At 39.6% G+C, this 18,162-nt stretch overlaps 1 protein-coding gene across 1 annotated transcript in view; it reads right to left on the bottom strand.

Annotated features, from left to right (window-relative positions):
* The window catches only part of LOC126382755 (macrophage mannose receptor 1-like), a 36,313-nt gene that overhangs the window by 10,469 nt on the left and 7,682 nt on the right, over nucleotides 1-18,162 (bottom strand). The window contains 15 exon segments of the mRNA XM_050032810.1: nucleotides 2,430-2,456; nucleotides 3,505-3,626; nucleotides 5,226-5,331; nucleotides 5,507-5,652; nucleotides 5,797-5,897; nucleotides 6,714-6,781; nucleotides 6,901-7,064; nucleotides 11,928-11,966; nucleotides 12,210-12,363; nucleotides 12,473-12,545; nucleotides 13,650-13,765; nucleotides 14,141-14,340; nucleotides 14,430-14,578; nucleotides 15,780-15,895; nucleotides 16,565-16,678. Of these exon segments, the coding sequence (XP_049888767.1) occupies nucleotides 2,430-2,456; nucleotides 3,505-3,626; nucleotides 5,226-5,331; nucleotides 5,507-5,652; nucleotides 5,797-5,897; nucleotides 6,714-6,781; nucleotides 6,901-7,064; nucleotides 11,928-11,966; nucleotides 12,210-12,363; nucleotides 12,473-12,545; nucleotides 13,650-13,765; nucleotides 14,141-14,340; nucleotides 14,430-14,578; nucleotides 15,780-15,895; nucleotides 16,565-16,678 (1,695 nt within the window).

Consider the following 18,162-nt stretch of genomic DNA (forward strand, 5'->3'; position numbering starts at 1 on the left):
CTTGGCTCAGAATAATCTGATCCAATTTGATTCGGTGGTGGGAACCTCTTGTGACTGCATGCCTTTGCTGACGTCGACCCCAGCAGGATACGAACCCTGAACCTTCCGCATGGAAGACGAGTGCTCTAACCACTGCATTAGGGACCCATATCATAGTACAACACTTCATATTTTTTCACTTAAGGTTATGAATACACTCTTACTTGTTGCAGAGTATTTTCATTATGGCACTTCAGTACTTTTGCTTAAGTAAAAAGTCTGAATTCTTCTTCCACCACTGCCAATTTGTTGAGTACCTGCCACACATGCTGCTGCTCATTGTAGTAGTGTTGCTGTCAATCTCTCCTCATGCGTCAGTACCACTTCCTTGTAAATTTACTTTTAACTGTACTCCCACCATGCTGATTTACTCTGGCAGTGTGTCACCACGTACTTGCAGACTATCTTTGCCATGATACCACTGGTAAACCTGCAGGGTTGCAAGCTAGATAAAGAAAGGGTCACTATAGCGACTGTGGACACCAGCACTCACAAATGAATTCACTTATTTTAAAGGGCCAGTGTGTAATATTTGGCATGGTTTATTGTCAAATCTGAATCTGAATCTGAATATTCTACCCATTAATATGTTTATATAAGTGTATAATCACTATAAAATAAAATTTGTTTGGTTTTCGTAGCCTTATAATTATGCTTATATATATATATATATATATATATAGCAAGGGCCTTGCTTTAGAGAGGTTGCCATCTTGCGCTGCCATGTATGTAAGGCAGCCCAAGCGGACAATCCAGCCAGCCAGGGAACGCGTTTCGCGTGTATAAATAAACCAACGAAGAAGACAGCGGAAGGAAGGAAGAAGGAGGAGGAAACAGCAGAGAGTGTTAGTAGTTTGTCGATAGAGAGTAGTGAGAAGTTTTTTTAGTTATAAAGTTTGCGAATGGACCACATTTCCCACGCAACAGGAGAGAATAAACCCGAACCGTCATCTGCGAGGAAAAGAAGACGCAAAGAGGGGCAAAGAAAACGGGACAAGCGGCGGCAGAGAATAAACATCAGTGATGTTTTTCAGCGATGGAGGGGGTTCATGAAGGACAAAGGGCTTCAATCCGACTCTGAAGTGGCATGTTTTCTGCTGGACAGGTAGGTAAGGGTTAGGTAAGGGTTCCTGCATCGTCTCTACCCCCTCGCCCCCTTCCTCTCCCTGGTCTTCCTCCTCTTCCTCCTCTTTCTCTTCCTCCTCTCCCTGTGTCCTGTGGAAGAACACTCTGGAAACGCATATATTATAATCGTACCAACCTATATTTGCCGCACTGTGCCGTGACTATCACATAAAACGTGTTATTTTAGCATTACTGTGCTAATGTTTGCTTGTGTTACCAAAACAATTAGAAATAAAACACTCCTAACATATATCTCACAGATAACCTATATCTGACCGGTAAGCTATAACATATTGTAGCCTCCGCCAGGACGTGTGGAAAGGATGATGCAGTTATTCGGCAAACCACTGTTTATTACTGAACAGTACAGGTTACTGTTGGCCGTAACCACGCCAAAACAACCAACAAACAAGAACTTAGCTGTAACTCCAACTGTGCACTGCTGCTCTCTCCTCCAGCTCGCTCACACACCAGCACACGCACTCACACAGCCCTCATCCCCGTCACACTCGCACCCCACCCCCCTACCTATACTCATTCAATCCCAAACATGCCATTAACTCACAGAACATTGACATTATAACAGAACATGTACTGCAGGGTCGCTACAATATTGTAACATGGTTTAGATTCCTAAATAAATATTCACCTCGTCGCTAGATCGGCCTACTCCTGAAAAACTTGTGTCTGCGCAAGGCTTTTTGTCCTACGAGGCCACCGTCACTTACCCGACGGGAGGGGTGAGCGAGTGAGCCCTGCAATCTAGAATTTGACTGCTGATGTCTCTGTTACTCACCATTTTTACACACTGGCCCTTTTAAGTGGACAAAATAAATGGACACAGACATGTTTCAGCTTCAAAGCCATCATTAGCGTAACCTGTAGATGCACTATAGACACTAATTATGACTTTGAAGATGAAACAGATGTGTTTCTGTGTATTTTGCCCAAACCAAATAAGGAGAATTATCTGAGCGCCTGCCAGTGTCCTGTTTCTTTTTGGATCCTCGCCATAGCCATACTGCTGGACTCATTCATGTTATTTTCTACTTAATATTTTCACTGGCAGTTGGTGAGTGGCGAATGGTAATTCTGGAACCAGATACAGATCAGATGCATTTAATTCATCAAAATTATGAACAAAGGTTGTTTGTGCCAGAGATGGAACTCCAGCTTGTCATAGGATTGTGATGCGTTTTGGCTCCAAGTCAAGATAAATTAAGAGGTGTTGCATATCACATTCAAAGTATCAAAATTTCTTTTACCTTATATCTGTGATACTGGTGAAACCTCTGCAATGGAAAATGGATGTCAGAAGTAATTAGCAATACACCCAAACAATTGATTACAAACAGTACAGTATGAATTCATGAATCTCCTACAATTGTACAGGCCTGGAGGGCTGCTGGTCAACAGGATCCCCAGCCAGAGAAAAAAAAATGTTATTAAATGTCAAATGTCAATGTGTGCAGTGTGAGTAAGATAGAGATGGTAGCTGTGTTGACAGCAAACCTTGTGTTAGGAGTTGGAGCAGAGAAGAAGAACTGCTGTCCATGGCACACGGCCTTACACAGACTAGTGTGCCTGCATCTCTAATTACTGTTTTCATAGTGCCTTAACAAAACAAAAACAAAATGGTTTGCTTTGCGCAACATTATCTAGTCAAGACAAAAAGCCAGTGTGTAGTTCTGGAATGGATAACCAAAATTGAAATATTTAGTGATTCCTTGGGAACCTGAAATTTTGCAACTGGTTCTAATATGGAACTCATCCATCCATCCATCCATCCATCCATCCATCCATCCATCCATTCATCCAAGTAAACCAGACTGTATATGCATATTTATATAGCCTATGTATAAAACATTATCCAAATGTGACTTCTTAGGTTGGGTATAAAGAGCACCAAAATCATTAACCCAGTATCGAGTACATCAACTGTGATATATATTATATGTGATAATTGAAAAAAATTTAAATATGGTAAGCTATTGTACAGATTTAATAGTTTGACATTTTGAGAAATCTGTATTCTCTTTCAATTTGGGAAGAGTTTTTATGTTTTCCTGTCACTCATTGAGATGATAAACAAAGCAGGATTTTGCCATCAACCTACGGAGGGAACTCATTACAACCTCTCTCTGCAATCTCATTCTTTCGGTCACTATGATTGTGTGTACAGTAGTTTAAAGTTTAAACATGTAAATTACCCAAAAAGAGTCCTTAATCACTTCAGTCACATTTTCATTAGAAAGAATGATCAGTTTTAATTTTTATTAAAAATAGTAATTTTTCTCTTGTACTTGATATTATAATACAAAAATTGCAGAGTCCACTTACGCCCCAGTGATTGTATTGCATTTTTTGTCCATCAGTCCAGAGAAATTCCCTGTCACCTTCTTTATACAAACCAATCCACAGGTCTGTGGTAGGTGCCTCCACCAATTTTGCAGCCAAAAATGCTGAAAAGGTAACACAAATTGGTCATATCATTTGTTTGTTCCCCAATTTTGCCTGAATTTACATAAAATGCATTTATGTATGTATATGTGTTGTTCAGCACATTGATTATTGTTTTTTCTATACTCTACTTCTCAGATGTTCTTGAAGAGTTTGGGGGTCTACTTTAAACTGCAAAACAAAGTAAGGGAGAAAACACTACCTAACTGGACACTGGTTTACATTTACAACTTAATACCACCCGTTGTTGTTAGTGTGGAGCTCTATTAATGGCCAACGTAATTGGTTAGTCAGGTGGCTCAAGCCAGTTTAACTTGGTTTGCTGTTAGATTCAGCAGAACACCATGGCACCGTAGCATTAGTTGGAATTAACGGAGACCTGTTTAGTAAATTGAGCATGTACAACTTGGTAAATGTGTTTGGGTCAACCTTGATTTTTGCCTCCGACTTTTCTTAACTTCTTCCATCGGCAATTGACTAAACTGACAAAGAACGTAACTAAGCAAAACTTTAAGAGATACTTAACCAAAATGTAACCACCTTTGTATCATAACAGTGTGGACATTACGTGTAAATGAATTTTGTTTAACTTTCCTCTATTGTACCAGGGCCCAGATCTCTGCTCATTTGCCAACAGAAATTATTTTTACTGCCTCTAGGGCTGTTGCTGGAACTACAGATTGTACTTCCTCATTCTTTTATGCCGGCATCTACCATAGAAACAGAGTGTAGAAATGGATCGAGAGAGCGATACCCCTTTTTTTTTCTCTGTCTCTCTTTGTTTGTCACTGGCCAGCCAACATATTGTTTTTCGGTGAGCAAAAGCCAAATAGCATATATATCACCCACCAGCAGTAGTGTTCATTGGCCTGGTGTGACACAGTGCATTCTGGTAGTTCTTGAGCAAAAGCGAATGCCACAGCCATCATATGAGCTATATCATAGGCAATTGGATGTGCTTGAGTTTCTTGGACATGACCAATTCCCTCCCCTTAATTAACATTACCAGGTTCCCTAGAGGATTTAGATCCGAAATATTGACAATTAGATTCTTTTTCTTTTGCTCTAACACAAAATCCTTAGCTATTGTGTTGTCGGTTAACATTCCTTACCCTTGTCACATAAAAGAAATCTGACCTCCTGCTACTCCGTGTTGTGACTGTGGTGCTTTACTGAGCAGACACTTAAAGTTCATTGTAGCATCTATCATCCGTGGGACATAATAGGGAAAGTCCAATACATTGCTAAATGAGTCATCTCAATTAATAAACATTATATTAATTAATCATATGGTGAATACAGCCTGAACAAATAACGCCTTTAAGAAACGCTTGTGTTGGGTAGACCCTGAATGCCTGAAGTTTAAAGATGTTTGCTGCTATGTTTAACAGATATATATACACACAACTAATCATAAATGTTATGCATGGGGACATAGATTTTAGATAAAGTAAAATAGCCAAAATCTTTTGTTACTGTGAACAACTTCACGACATTTACATCTTTAAGGAATTCAAGGATAATACGTGTCTCTGAATCTAACTGGAATAAATGATAGTCTTGTAAAAAACATCAACAACAAAAACAAACATGAAACAAACCTTGCACATGTCCTGTGAGAATTGAGGCCAGATTTCCTCCCGTTGATTTGCATTTTGTCCTTGCTTCAAACCACGTCTCCCTCTGGCTATTAATGATGTTGTAACACTTTGGATGAGAAATCAACAGCTTAGTGTAATATCTCAAAAACATTAAAATTATATTTTTTTATTTTCTTACATAGCTTTTTTCAAATCCCAAAGAGCAATGCTTTATTATATTGAGGGCTGATTTAATGCATACCCATGCTACCAAACTATAAAAGTTATAAGTGACCTCCAACCTTTGAGTCCAATTTTCTCCAGTTTTGGGGACAGCCACCTTTTGGAGGAGGCACTGTTGGTGCTACAGTGGCATTGGCAGGTGGTGTGCCACTGCGTTTACATATGACACTGTATGCATACCCACAGTTATAAACATGCCAGAAACCTGTAAGACAACCAATAATATCAAATAAACTTCAGCAAAAACAGAGTGTATTTTTACATTTAAAATCTAATCTCAGATTATATATTATTAAATTCATTTTATAAAAGTATGCCAGTAAAAATGAATCAATTATGTGCTACTCACCCATGAATGTAGTCATGGCAGCACAATTCTCATCGTTGCGTAGAAAAAGAGGTTGATTTTCATCCCACCTTTGAAACACCATTGGAGAACCATCCATCCACCTTTTTGGAGCACAATAAAACTCACTTTTACTTTAATTTTCATCTTGTGTTTTCAATGTCATTAATTGTCATATTGCAAAATAGTTTGACAAAATGAGCTCTGCTCTTGAATCTAAGGAGCAAAAAGACAAGATAACTGCTTCATAATTGGAGCTATACTTACCAATACTTTGATATTAACAGTTCTTATAAATGAATATGTGTAATGTGAAAGAGGTTGCTTAAATTAGCAAACCCACAGGACCACCATCCAACTCTGCAGTTCCCCTTAGCTCTTGAGAGCACGTTGTTGTGTATAGGGTCATTGTTTTGGGTTTTTCCTTATGCCACCTGCCCAGCACTAAACTACACACTCAATGTGAGAAACTAGAGATCGATATTTTCCTCTGGAATTGGTGAAGACAAAATCAGAACTAAATGGGGATTAAATATTAAACTTACAATGGCTGGGGCCCAGACTGTTGAGATGGCCATGACTGTTATTAATAGATGATAATAATGATACTGATCATGATTAATTTGACATGAACAAAAACAAAGACAAGTTGGCCTAATTTATATGCATATGATGGCAGAGCAACAAAATTAAAGTTTACAAGAAACACAAAAATCTGACCGACAGTTTCAGTATCACTGGTATCGAGCCAACCTTTCAGCACTGTTAGTAAAAAAATCCAATGAAATAACATACAGCACGACACATTGTTCAACTGCTTACGATGTCTACATGTAACATGGTTTGATACTTTTCTTTTTTCTTTTAAGTCTTTTCTGATTTTTCATTAATTCATTATTCATTATTTAATTCATACTCACCCAAATGTTCCATCAAGATCTACGTTCAGGCCTATCCAGTAAGGCCTATCTCCGTAATTTCTGGACATCTACACACACAAATAGAGGCACATAGTAAACCCAGCAGTGCTTATGTTGCAGTATGTTTTGAGCTTAAATGACAGCTGATAAATAATGTCAGTAATGCAAGATAAATGTTATTCCTTACCCGTTTCCATAAGAATACACTTTCAGCTTCACTGTTGATAGTTACCAAGTCACTATGCCTGTTTTGGCAGAAGCGACGAGCTTCTTCCATGGCCTTGGACCTTCTTTCAAAATAATATTGGAACCCCCTCCATTCTAGCCACCCATCAGAGGTCCTATTGTAATCTGAAAACATGTCAGAAATATGTAATATGTTACAGTACATGTGTAGGTTAAGATTTTCGTTTGCTTTTAAGCCATGCTAGTGGCATGGCTCTATGGCTTGTACAGATATTCATAGTCCCCAGAGGGTGAATCCCAGTGTTTTTGGTAATTGACTTGTTCCCCAGCTCCACCAAAACCTCAAAGTTTTTCCTTGTCTAGTTTGATATTTTAATTTCTATTCTAAGTGTTGGCACAAACTTTTGTACATTGGTAATTTCCAGTTGATGTATCTTACCAATTGAGGAACAGCTGAGTCACAAGGTTAAAATGAGAGATTACCCACATGATACCTCCTTATTTCACCACAAAAAATCTAAATAATTTGGCATATGGCTAGAGGGAGATTGCCAAGAAAATGAATGTTTCTGGTAAGAATTATGTAAGAGTCGAGCAAACTAGCTTTTTTTTTTTACTTTGTTTATTGGGTTTTTCAACAGACCATAGTTAAACAAAGGAACATATTGTGCAGATGTTCATATAGTCAGTCAGTTATAATTGTAGTACAATAACATTTTTTGAAGGTGGTATCAACGGCTGTCACTCAAAGTGCCCCTTCACGCCATTGGAAAGACGGAAAACCAATCAGAGTAAACGAAACGTGTGACGTAGGCTAGCACAACGCCACTGTAAACAGACCAGCAAGCTGCAGCGGAGATGAGCTGTGATGATGTCTCGGAAAGAGTGTTGCCGTCTTTGCGGATTTCCTCCTCACTGTGGACTCCGAGTTGCATGGCTGTGATTCCCAGCTTGGTCGCTTCCCTGACCTGCTACTCCATGAGAGCAACTAGCGGAGAAACAACAATAGCGACTGGGTTTTCACTGAGTCCCATCTTTTTCCCAATCAACGGAGCCATTTGGTAAATTAAACTTCTACCAAACCCCGTAGGAAACAAATACATCCTTTTTTCCAATAAAAGCTTTCAGTGCAGCCATTTGTTCTGCTTTTAAAGAAAATGTACATTCCAGTTTGTTCAACGCATTTACCATAGCATCTTCAAAATCAGTAGCCATGTTGGTTGTTTACGAAATGCATTCACTCCGCTCCTTGTCCCTCCTATTCTGATGACGTGCCCGCCCCAAAGTAATAAACGGTTGTGACTGGCCTGGTAAGCTTTAACCGATGCCAGAATGCGCCTTTATGATTGCATGGCCAGACTGATCTGCGGAGCGAAATAGAATATGAGCTCGCAAGATTAGGATGGTTTCACCTGGCTAGAGAAATCCAACAACAGGAGAAAAAACAAAACAGAAAACAAACAAGCAAACAAAGCCGCACACATACAAGAAAAAAAAAGAAAAGAATAAAACATCAGTCAGTGACATTATTTTGTTCTAAACGAATTACACTATGTAATCAATAAAGAATGCAATGCTACAGGGCGTCAAACATCGGAAACGTCAGAGACTCCTTCATAAAAGATTAGATGACCTTGGCAGACCTCGAGGGTTGAGAAACTGTGGAGGATGAGTGATCCAGCTGTGGGTCCAGCCAGCAGTTAAAGTCTCCTCTTAAAAGCAAATAATGAGAGGACCAGGGGTCGCGTTAACCTGATATTCTCGGTCATTGACCGGTTTTTTACAACAATGACCGGAAAATCTGAAGGCCGTCGGTCATTTTGACCGGTTGCAATTACCACCCCTGCCCACTTGGCGGCAGAGTGCGCAGTCAGTGGTTTAAGTGGCTGCCGTTTTCACACTGTAGAGAAAAAGTCATTCATCTGCTTCATGTAGCGTTGTTGACATAACGCCCTGGACACACCGGACGCGGAACCAAAGTGCAGCGCCCAGCAGCGGAGGCAGTTTTCAATCGGCGCCCATGTTAACCTATCTGACTGTCCACACAGGCTGCTGAGCAGAGCGGAGCGCCCGCGGAGTAGAGGCAGTGCTGCAGTTCGGCGTCTGGTCTATTTTTCATGCGAGCCGCGAGCGCTTCTGTCGGACACAGAAAAGACGAGAGAATCTGGCCAATTTTCAAAATAAAATAACAGCTCGCACTGTGGAACGTGAGGAGAAAATACCGTATTTATAATTTAAAAAAACACAACAGTGCATAACCGAGCACATTTTTCAATACCCTAATCACTTCATTACAATATTAATTTTGTGTCACCGAGCCTACAGACAACTACATAACGCCCTGGACACACCGGATGCGTTAGTGACGCGTTAGTGCCATCCGGTGTGTCCAGGGCGAAGCCTAATGGCACGGGTGTGTGGATGTCTGTTCATCTTTCCATTCACGTCCTTATTAATGCACACTTTATAACTTCTTTATTATCATTTAAAAACGAAAATTAAAATGACCGGTAAAAATAGATTATGACCGGATTTTTATGACCCTGTCGGTCAAAATGACCGGCGACGAAAAAGTCTAGCGCAACGTCTGGAGAGGACATATCTGGTAATATTGAGAAAAGATGCTAAGAGAAGGCATTGTCATCCCAATTAGGGGCACAGACATTTGCTAGAACTAAGTGGGTGTTATGGATCTGGCCTGTGACAATAATATATCTACCATTAGGATCAGATATTGTGTTTGAATGTATGAAGGGAAAAGTATGTATGATCTATTCCTCACTTTAAAATGATATGTAATTTTAAGGTGAGTTTCTTGTAAATAAATATGTGCCCCCAGTTGGTGGAGATAGTGAAGCACCTTGCTATGTTTAATGGGGTTATTTAGCCCTTTACAGCTGAAGCTCTTACTGCGGATTGTGTATTGGATTGGGTCATACAAATAAACAAAAATGCTATGTAAAAACACAGGTGGTGGTCTGCAGAGTCGCTCAAAACAAACTATGACTGATGAAAAAATGCACAGAAAAACACAAAGAACAACAAACCCAAATACCCCTCTCACTTTAGCAGAAGCATCCCCCCCAAACGGGATGCGCCCAACCCTCCCACATATTGCTAACAAACACTCTTGCCTGGAAATAACACCCAACCTAACTTATCAACACCGATTTGGCAAACTCAAAAGAAATGTGACATGGTGTGTAAACAATAAAAGAGCTTATTTTAGTTAACACTTTAAACCAGGCAAAAGATGACTTAACAGTTAATATATTAGAATAGCCATGTAAACCACTCTGACCGCTGGGCAGTGTAATGTGAAGAGTGGCCGGAAAGATTAGTCCAAACTTAACATTCGGGCAGGAATGAAGCTCCCATTTCACTTATTAGCCACCGTCGGAGTGAAGTCTGGGAAGATGAAGATCTTGCTACCATTGTAGTGAAGAGGTGACAATTGACCTGCAAGGAGTAGGATTTGGTTACGGACCTGGAAAAGGTTCACCCTGATAACGAGTGGTTGCTGCGGCTTCCCTTCCTTCGGTCTGGCATGTAGGGAACGATGAGCTTGGTCCAAAGTAGGTTTGTTGTCCAACCTCAGTAAGTCCTTGAGGAATTGGGCCATGAACTCAGTGGGACGGGGGCCCTCGGTGCCCTCAGGTAAGCCCACCAGTCGCACATTGTTCCATCTAGAGCACCCCTCCAGGTCCTCGCATTTTTTCGTCAGCGAGTCGATATGATTAAAAAGTCACATTTCAAGGGAGCTACTACGAAACACGTCTCACATCTTCATCTTCACTTTTTTTTTTTACAAAGTGTAGAAGGTGGTGTTATATATAATGGAAGCTACAATAATGATATCTGTAAGTTACCCACAATAGTATTGTTGTGAAGGTAATAACAATAAGGAAGTATTCAGTGGTTACTCTGAGACCACAGAATTGTTTTCATGACGTGACAAAGTTCCATTACCAGATCCAGTGTGGACAGAAAGTGTGCCATGTAACGTGATGTGGTGTGATAGTCTGATGCTTGCTTGCTGATAGGGCACAGTGTGAGGTTTACATTTGTGGCTTAAATTGATACAGCTTAGCAACTTTCAGGCTTTCTTAATGAAACTTGTGTAAATGGCAGGAGTTTAAATGGACTGAATCAAGAGGAAAAGAGAGAGAAATGGGGGAGTGCAACTGAGAGAGGGGAAGTGACGCAGTATGAAGAACAGGGGGAGAGAAAGTGCAAATGAAAGGGATGTATAATGAGAGAAAAAGAGGGGCTCCAAGATGACTTGGTGTTTCCTTCTGCCCTTGCAGTGGGAGAGATGTGCATACAGTGAACAGTGGTGATCATCATCTGCACACTACATTACCATGGATCACTGTATTTACTAGATGCAGCAAGGGGCTGCCGAACCCGTCATGCATGAGAAAACAGACTATTGAAATAAGGAAAAGAATGAGAAGTGGTGTGAGGTAGCATGTTAGCCCTTAGCTTCTAATAAATGTTTTAACGTTAAAAAATGTTTTTCTTTTACTTTAGAAAGTGGTGTTTTTAATTGGGTTAGGGCCCAAAACTGCTGCCATGGGTTGGGCTTGGACAGAAACTGTGTGGGTTCATGTAGAGTTGGGCCTGATTTTTTAGGGCCCGATCATAGCTTTACAGTAAACATATCTTCTTAATATCAACATGTTAGCATTGTTATTATGGACATCATTCTAATTTCAGCATTTAGCTTAAGTATGGCCTCACAAAGCTGCTAGCATGGCTGTAGGCACTTGTTCTTGGTGTATGAAGTCTGTCGGTCAAATGTAAGGATGTATAGCAAGTGAGACTAAATATTGAAGGAGGATCACAGCAAAGTAACAGCAGCAGCTGTTAATGACCTGGATTGTGGCGGCCCGTTGCAGTGTAATCTGTCTCGCCATACTTTCATAATGCCTCTTAACTTTGCTCTCAAAGTACACCAGATCGACTCAGTCAGCTTTTAAAATGTACAAAGTTTTCTTGCATTTTCTTAGATAGTAGCTCACTTACCAGGAGTGACACGGCCTGGAGGTTGTTTTGGAATTACTCCTGTAAAGACAAAAACATAAGAAGATAATACTCAGAGCACTGGAGTGATAGTCGGCAGCACAGAGTTTAAAATTTTTTCAGCTTCCAACAGTGTCTTCATCAGAAAATTAAGGAAGACACTATTGGAACATCAACTTTGCTCAGTTAACCTTCATCAAAGGTTACAAAGGAGTGACATGCTCTTCTTTGAAACCTCGGTAATCAGACAAAATAGAAAGAAAGGGTTTTAGTTCCTCATCTTACCTATACCTATCTGGCACGCCCAGTCTTTGTAGGTCTCACAGTGTAAATCCATCCAAGACCCATGCGTAGTCCGCTTATCAATTTTGAATGCAACGCAAGATTCCAAATTGTTTTTATTGTCTGGCTCTCCATCATCCCAGTGTGTGAACTGCAACTGTAAACAAAACAAACAAAACATGCTGTGATTCATTATTTTATTGTCTATTTTATTAAATTTCCTAAAATAAAAATGATTGACTCAACTATTAAAGTAGAAAACTCACCGGGGATCCATCACTCCATACATAACCAGTGACTGGGTCAGGGGCACTAAGTCCAATCCAGATTGTGCCATAGCTATTATGGACAGTGATGATAAAATAAGATTATTGTATTGATCATCATCATCATTGTATTGATCAAGTATAAAACCTGTTTGAAAAATTTTAAAAGAACAAACATGAGTCATCTGTAAAAGCATTGTTGCAGTGCTTGGTTTGGGAACCAAAACTCATTTTCAAATTAGAACCAAATACAAAATGGCAGGTATCAGTTTCTGGTGCTCTGGGTCAGGGTCAGGTCAGGGCAAGTGCGAATTTAACTTGGTAATATTTATGGGTAAGGGGTTAGTTGTGGTACTGTGCTTTACGGTTGTGGGTGAGTGCTGGTTTGCAAAACTGGATCCATGCATGACTTTGCGTTTTCCAAAGCAGTACATTTTGTTTTGCTATGGGAAGATCAATAAGAGTTAGAGGTGTGGGTAAGGCCGTGTGCTATGGGCCCACAGGTTCTCTTCTCTGATGGCCAGCACCTATTTGCTCTCAGCACGGTGCTGTGGTTTCTTTTTTTCCCCTCTCTTTCTTTCACTTGTTCAATCACACACTCACCACAGCACACAGTGTGCACAGAGCTTAGCTATACTATTGTAACACCAGTCATCATTCTCGACCCAGCCTTGTTTTTGCCAAGACAGAATGATTGCTCTTCTGTGTTACAACTCTATGTTGTTTTAGGAAATACTGCCATTTCATCTGTCAAGAAACTGTCCTGCCTGCATGTCTTAAGGCTACATTCTCTTCTCACATTCCTAGGACTGTGAGACAGACACAGTGGTGAATCTTCCTAGATTTTTGGGGGGCCCAGGCAGAGAACCCTGTCAGTACAGTAAATGAAAAAAGAATGAACAGAGTATGATGGAATCAAACTCTGTGAAATCAATTTATAGGAACTTTAAAAGTAAATTGGCAAGAATTGTGTTAATATTTTAAAAACATTTTCATAATTGAATTGAAACCAAATATTATTAAGCACCGGAATCAATAAGTAGAGCCAGAATTGGTAGAAAATTCAAATGTTACCCACCCCTATCCAGTGCTTTGCTGGACAGTAGCCAGCGTTCATCTTTTGGTTCAACCAGTTATGTATTTTCTTAATTTTGTACTTTGCAAGTTCATACTGTACTTCTTTCGTAGCGCTTTCTGCTGATAAGCACTGTGGATGCTGAGCAGGTCTCCTCCGATGGCCTTGCAGTAATCTCTGGCCTCATACCAGGTCCTCCGCTCTGACCCCATAAACATCTTGACCAGAAGACAAAAAGGTTCACCGTGGTTTTGTAGTGTAACTTAGCAACTAGCAAACATTGTTGTATTGTCTTTACACTCTTTGTATGTGTGCCATTTGGAGAAGTATTTACATTTTTCAAGCTCACACAGAGAAGAAAAGCAGTCATTCAAGTCAGGTTCAGATAGTTGAAAAAAGATTACTGTAAATTTGTCTTGCACAAACTAAAAATTATAACCCATGTTCCATATTTCATACAGTATCGATGCAGTATGAAGGAGCAATTATTTCAGCAACCATAAACTCTGTGTGTACGTAGGGTATGAGTGTTGTAAAGACCGATTGAAATTATCCTTAAAGATAAGGATTTTTTTTTTTTAATGTGACTGTACCTTATAGCAATTGTTTGTTGATTCAGTACGAGTCCAGCTGTCTGCACACTGGGTTGGGACAAGAGCAGGTGGTGCAGGGGTTAAAACTGCCCCCTCTGCCAGGTGTTTGCAGATGTATTTCTCCTTATTGGTGCAGGGCAGCACATCCCAGAGACCAGCAAAAACTCCAGATATCATGGCAACACAGCCCTGTTGCTGACCTTGCATTGTTGAGGGAGAAGGTAAAATGTCAATTGTTAAGCCACTTTTTTATCACATCTTACGCATGGAGTTTGAAACGTCTCCATACCTGGCATTTCAGCATTCCAGTGAGTAAACCTCACTGAGTCTGTGTTGGTCCACACAAATTGATCGATGGTTTTCTGGTTTGAGAGGCCTAGCCAGAAGTATTTCTCTGGTCTCATCCCCACCAAACTGACCAGGAAGGCATTATCAACCCTGGTGGTATTCACACAATTAGGATCACAGGATTTCTGGTGTCACTAAATATTGTATTGTAACAAAACCTTTTAGATTTTTTTGTGTTTTAAACAGGGTGGCTGCAGGTCCTGAAAAAGTCGTAAAAAGTCTCAAATACACATTTATGAATTAATGTTGTAAGAAATTATAAATTGTCTTAAATTCAGATTGGATGGGTCTTAAAGAAGTATTTCACTGCTGGAAAGATGGTCTCGGCTGTCTGTTAAGTAGAAAGATGCAAATACATTTAAATGCTGTATGAACAGAGAAAAGGTGGTATACACTTTTGCTCAAGTGGTAGAAAACCTACAACTACCAGAAAATGGCCATACCGGACAAATAAATTCCTGTCCGAGTTGGTGATGTAATGTGAGTTACATCAGAAAAGGATATGGCAGCCAACCAGTGAAAAAAAACAAACAAACAATTTTATTTTACAGTTAAAAAGTAAGCTAAAATATTTTGCTGAAAACAGGAACAGAATCTTGTTTCATATTTCATCATCATTCATCATCACCTCTGCCTGGTTCTACCATCTGATCTGAACTTTTGTTTTTACAATACAGGAAACAGTATGGTGGCCACTTCCTGTTCACACTGTGGTATTACAGCCAAACACTGCACTAAAATATGTTTCTAAAAATACATTCAAAAATGAGGAAGAACAATTTGCGTCCTCCAGCTAATTTTTTTATTTTTTGCCAGCAAATGAGCAGGGAATCCTGGGTGCTGGCACCATCCATTTACACATACTACCGACATTGTTATGACACAAAGCTGAGAACAGCAAAGTATCCCCTTAAATGACTTGTAGTCACCACAAGAATTAATAACCCTGTTTTCACCCCCTCTATGAATTATGATCACGCAATGAAATGGCATCATTATACTTAGGCTAAGCTCGTTAGATTAGTTTTTCTGTGCAGAGCGGTAAACGCTAAGAGTATTATCAGTGTCATTTTACCTAATGTACATTTTGAACTGAAATCAATGTGTTTACTTGGTCTTGAAATGAGTATATACTCTTATACTGTGGAACTAAAAAGGTTTTCAACAGTCTTAAATTTAACTTGTTTATACCTGTAGACACCCTGTTAAATTATGTTTTTAAATCCCAATAAGTTGAACTTTGAAATGCAGTATTGCTCAGAACACTCTGAATAAAAAGAAATGGTCTTACCCATTTGAAACATCAGCTAAGTAAGAATCTGAGCTTTTGCAGTCATCTTTGGCCTCATCAAAAGTTTTGGTCTGTGTCGCTACAAAGTAACAGTACGAGCCATGTCTTCTCCAGCCCTTAATTTTAGGGAAACAAAAAAGAAAGATATTTTAATGACTTTTCAAACCTGTGCTATATCAGCAAAATTTCAAAGATGCTACAATCACTACAGTCAAATCATTATTCAAAAGATTTATTAAACTTGGCCTGCAGTAGTAAGTCAAGTTAAACATTTTATTTTATTAAATGCACCATTAATTGTCTTTTTTTTTTTTTTAATCTTTCTTGGCCACAACTCTACAACACATTGAAAAACAGAAAGCCCCTCGACATATTATTCTTATATCATAGTAAGGAGGAGCATTTATGTAATCCTGTGTTTCTTCCCACTTGTAAGTTTAATATTAAATGGCATATTAGCTGTTTGTTTTAGCTGTTTGTTTTGGTCTCGGTGAGAAAAATATCTGTTACTGAAACTGCTTGAAGCTCCACTTAGTAAACTAGCTGACTTGCCAACCCTGCTTTGTTGAACTGGGCAAGTTGAGTACTTGAATTTGTCAGGTTTTTTTTGCCTCTGAAGACAATCAAAACTGAGCTTAAAAAGGCTGAAAGGCCTGGATGTTTAGGCACTACATTCAGCTTAATGTTCTGGAATTATTTTATAAACCAGACATTATTTTTATGTATAGAGAGAGCCTATCTTGAAATAGATTTAAAAAAACAAAAAACAAGTACACTTAACGCACAGTTTTGCAGCCCACATCCTGCTCCACTCCATCTCCAGTGGGTTTTGAGGCACTCGTCTTCATACAAATGTAGCCATGTTTCTCCTCACAAACATGATCAGCCCAGTTCCCATTCTGCAACAATGTAAAGTTAAATATTTATTATGTGGAAACTAGATGTTCTGGAAGGCACTACAGTCAATGCACTGGTAAATCACATGTCAAACATAAACACCTAAGTCTTAAAGGAGCTATATGTAAGAAATATAAAGCAAATAGTCGTAAAATCCTCCTAATATGTCACAGAGACTAAGGAATAATGTTCATATAACATACTGATCTCACCGACAACAATAGTACAGCCAGAATATTCGCATTTAAAAAAATTTTTTACGGTCCACAAATCATGTTTATGTTTTGAATTTGTGTTTTGGCCTGTTCCTCCATATCCAAAACTGCATTCTATCATCTTGGAAACATAACTGAAGTTAGATCATTTATATCCCTCTCAGACACTGAAAAGTTGGTGCATGCTTTTATCTCAAGCAGGCTGGACTATTGTAATGCACTTTTAGCAGGAATAACAAAACAGGCACTTAACAGGCTCCAACTTGTTCAGAATGCTGCAGCTAGAGTAATAACCAGGACCAAAAAATATGAGCACATCACTCCCATCTTAATTTCTCTTCACTGGCTTCCTGTGAAGCAAAGAAATATGAGCACATCACTCCCATCTTAATTTCTCTTCACTGGCTTCCTGTGAAGCAAAGAATTGATTTTAAGATTTTGCTTATTGTTTTTAAAGCTATAAATGGCGTAGCTCCACCTTATATCAAGGACATGCTGGCTGAGTACACACCAGACAGACTCCTGCGATCTGGAAGTAGAAGCCTTCTCACTATCCCAAGAATACACTCTAGATCAGCTCATGGTGCTTTCAGTCACTATGGTCCAATTCTTTGGAATTCTTTACCACAACACCTCAGGTTCATTACTTCAATTTCCACTTTTAAACGCAGGTTAAAAACACATCTCTTTTCACAAGCTTTTAAATAGATGTGTGTGTGTGGTTTTAATCAGCTGTACCATTACCATTGTTTTGTGTTTTTGTTGTTATCAGGTTTTTACATGCTCTTGTACTGTGTAATCTCCTTGCTGTTATGTGTTTGTTTTTGCATGCATGTTGTGTTTGTTTTAAGCACACTGAGCTATGCTTGTCATATGAAATGTGCTATACAAATAAATTTTACTTGACTTGACTTGTTGCGCCACCCACCACCGTCTACCAGTCACACAGTCAGTAGAGTCTCAGCATCAGTTACAGTTACGACTGAGCTACAGCAGCACGGCAAGCAGCATTAGCAGTGTCCCAGTATACATAGCATTAGCAGTCTCCTCAGCTGTATCCTGGCAGCAGCGTTAGCAGCAGAGAAGCCGGACATGCTCGAATGGTCCGCTGGAAAACCGAAGATCAAGGACGCGGCGACGCAGCCCTGCCACGGCAGCCGCCCGTGGGCAAACAAATCAGTCTCCAGCGTGCCGCTGTCCAGCAACCTCGAATCTATAGGGGAGGGGGGGCGGACACGACTCGCGGCAGTATTTTGAATTTGAGTGCAGTA

This window comes from Epinephelus moara, chromosome 21, assembly GCF_006386435.1.
Source record: "Epinephelus moara isolate mb chromosome 21, YSFRI_EMoa_1.0, whole genome shotgun sequence".
Taxonomy (NCBI): domain Eukaryota; kingdom Metazoa; phylum Chordata; class Actinopteri; order Perciformes; family Serranidae; genus Epinephelus; species Epinephelus moara.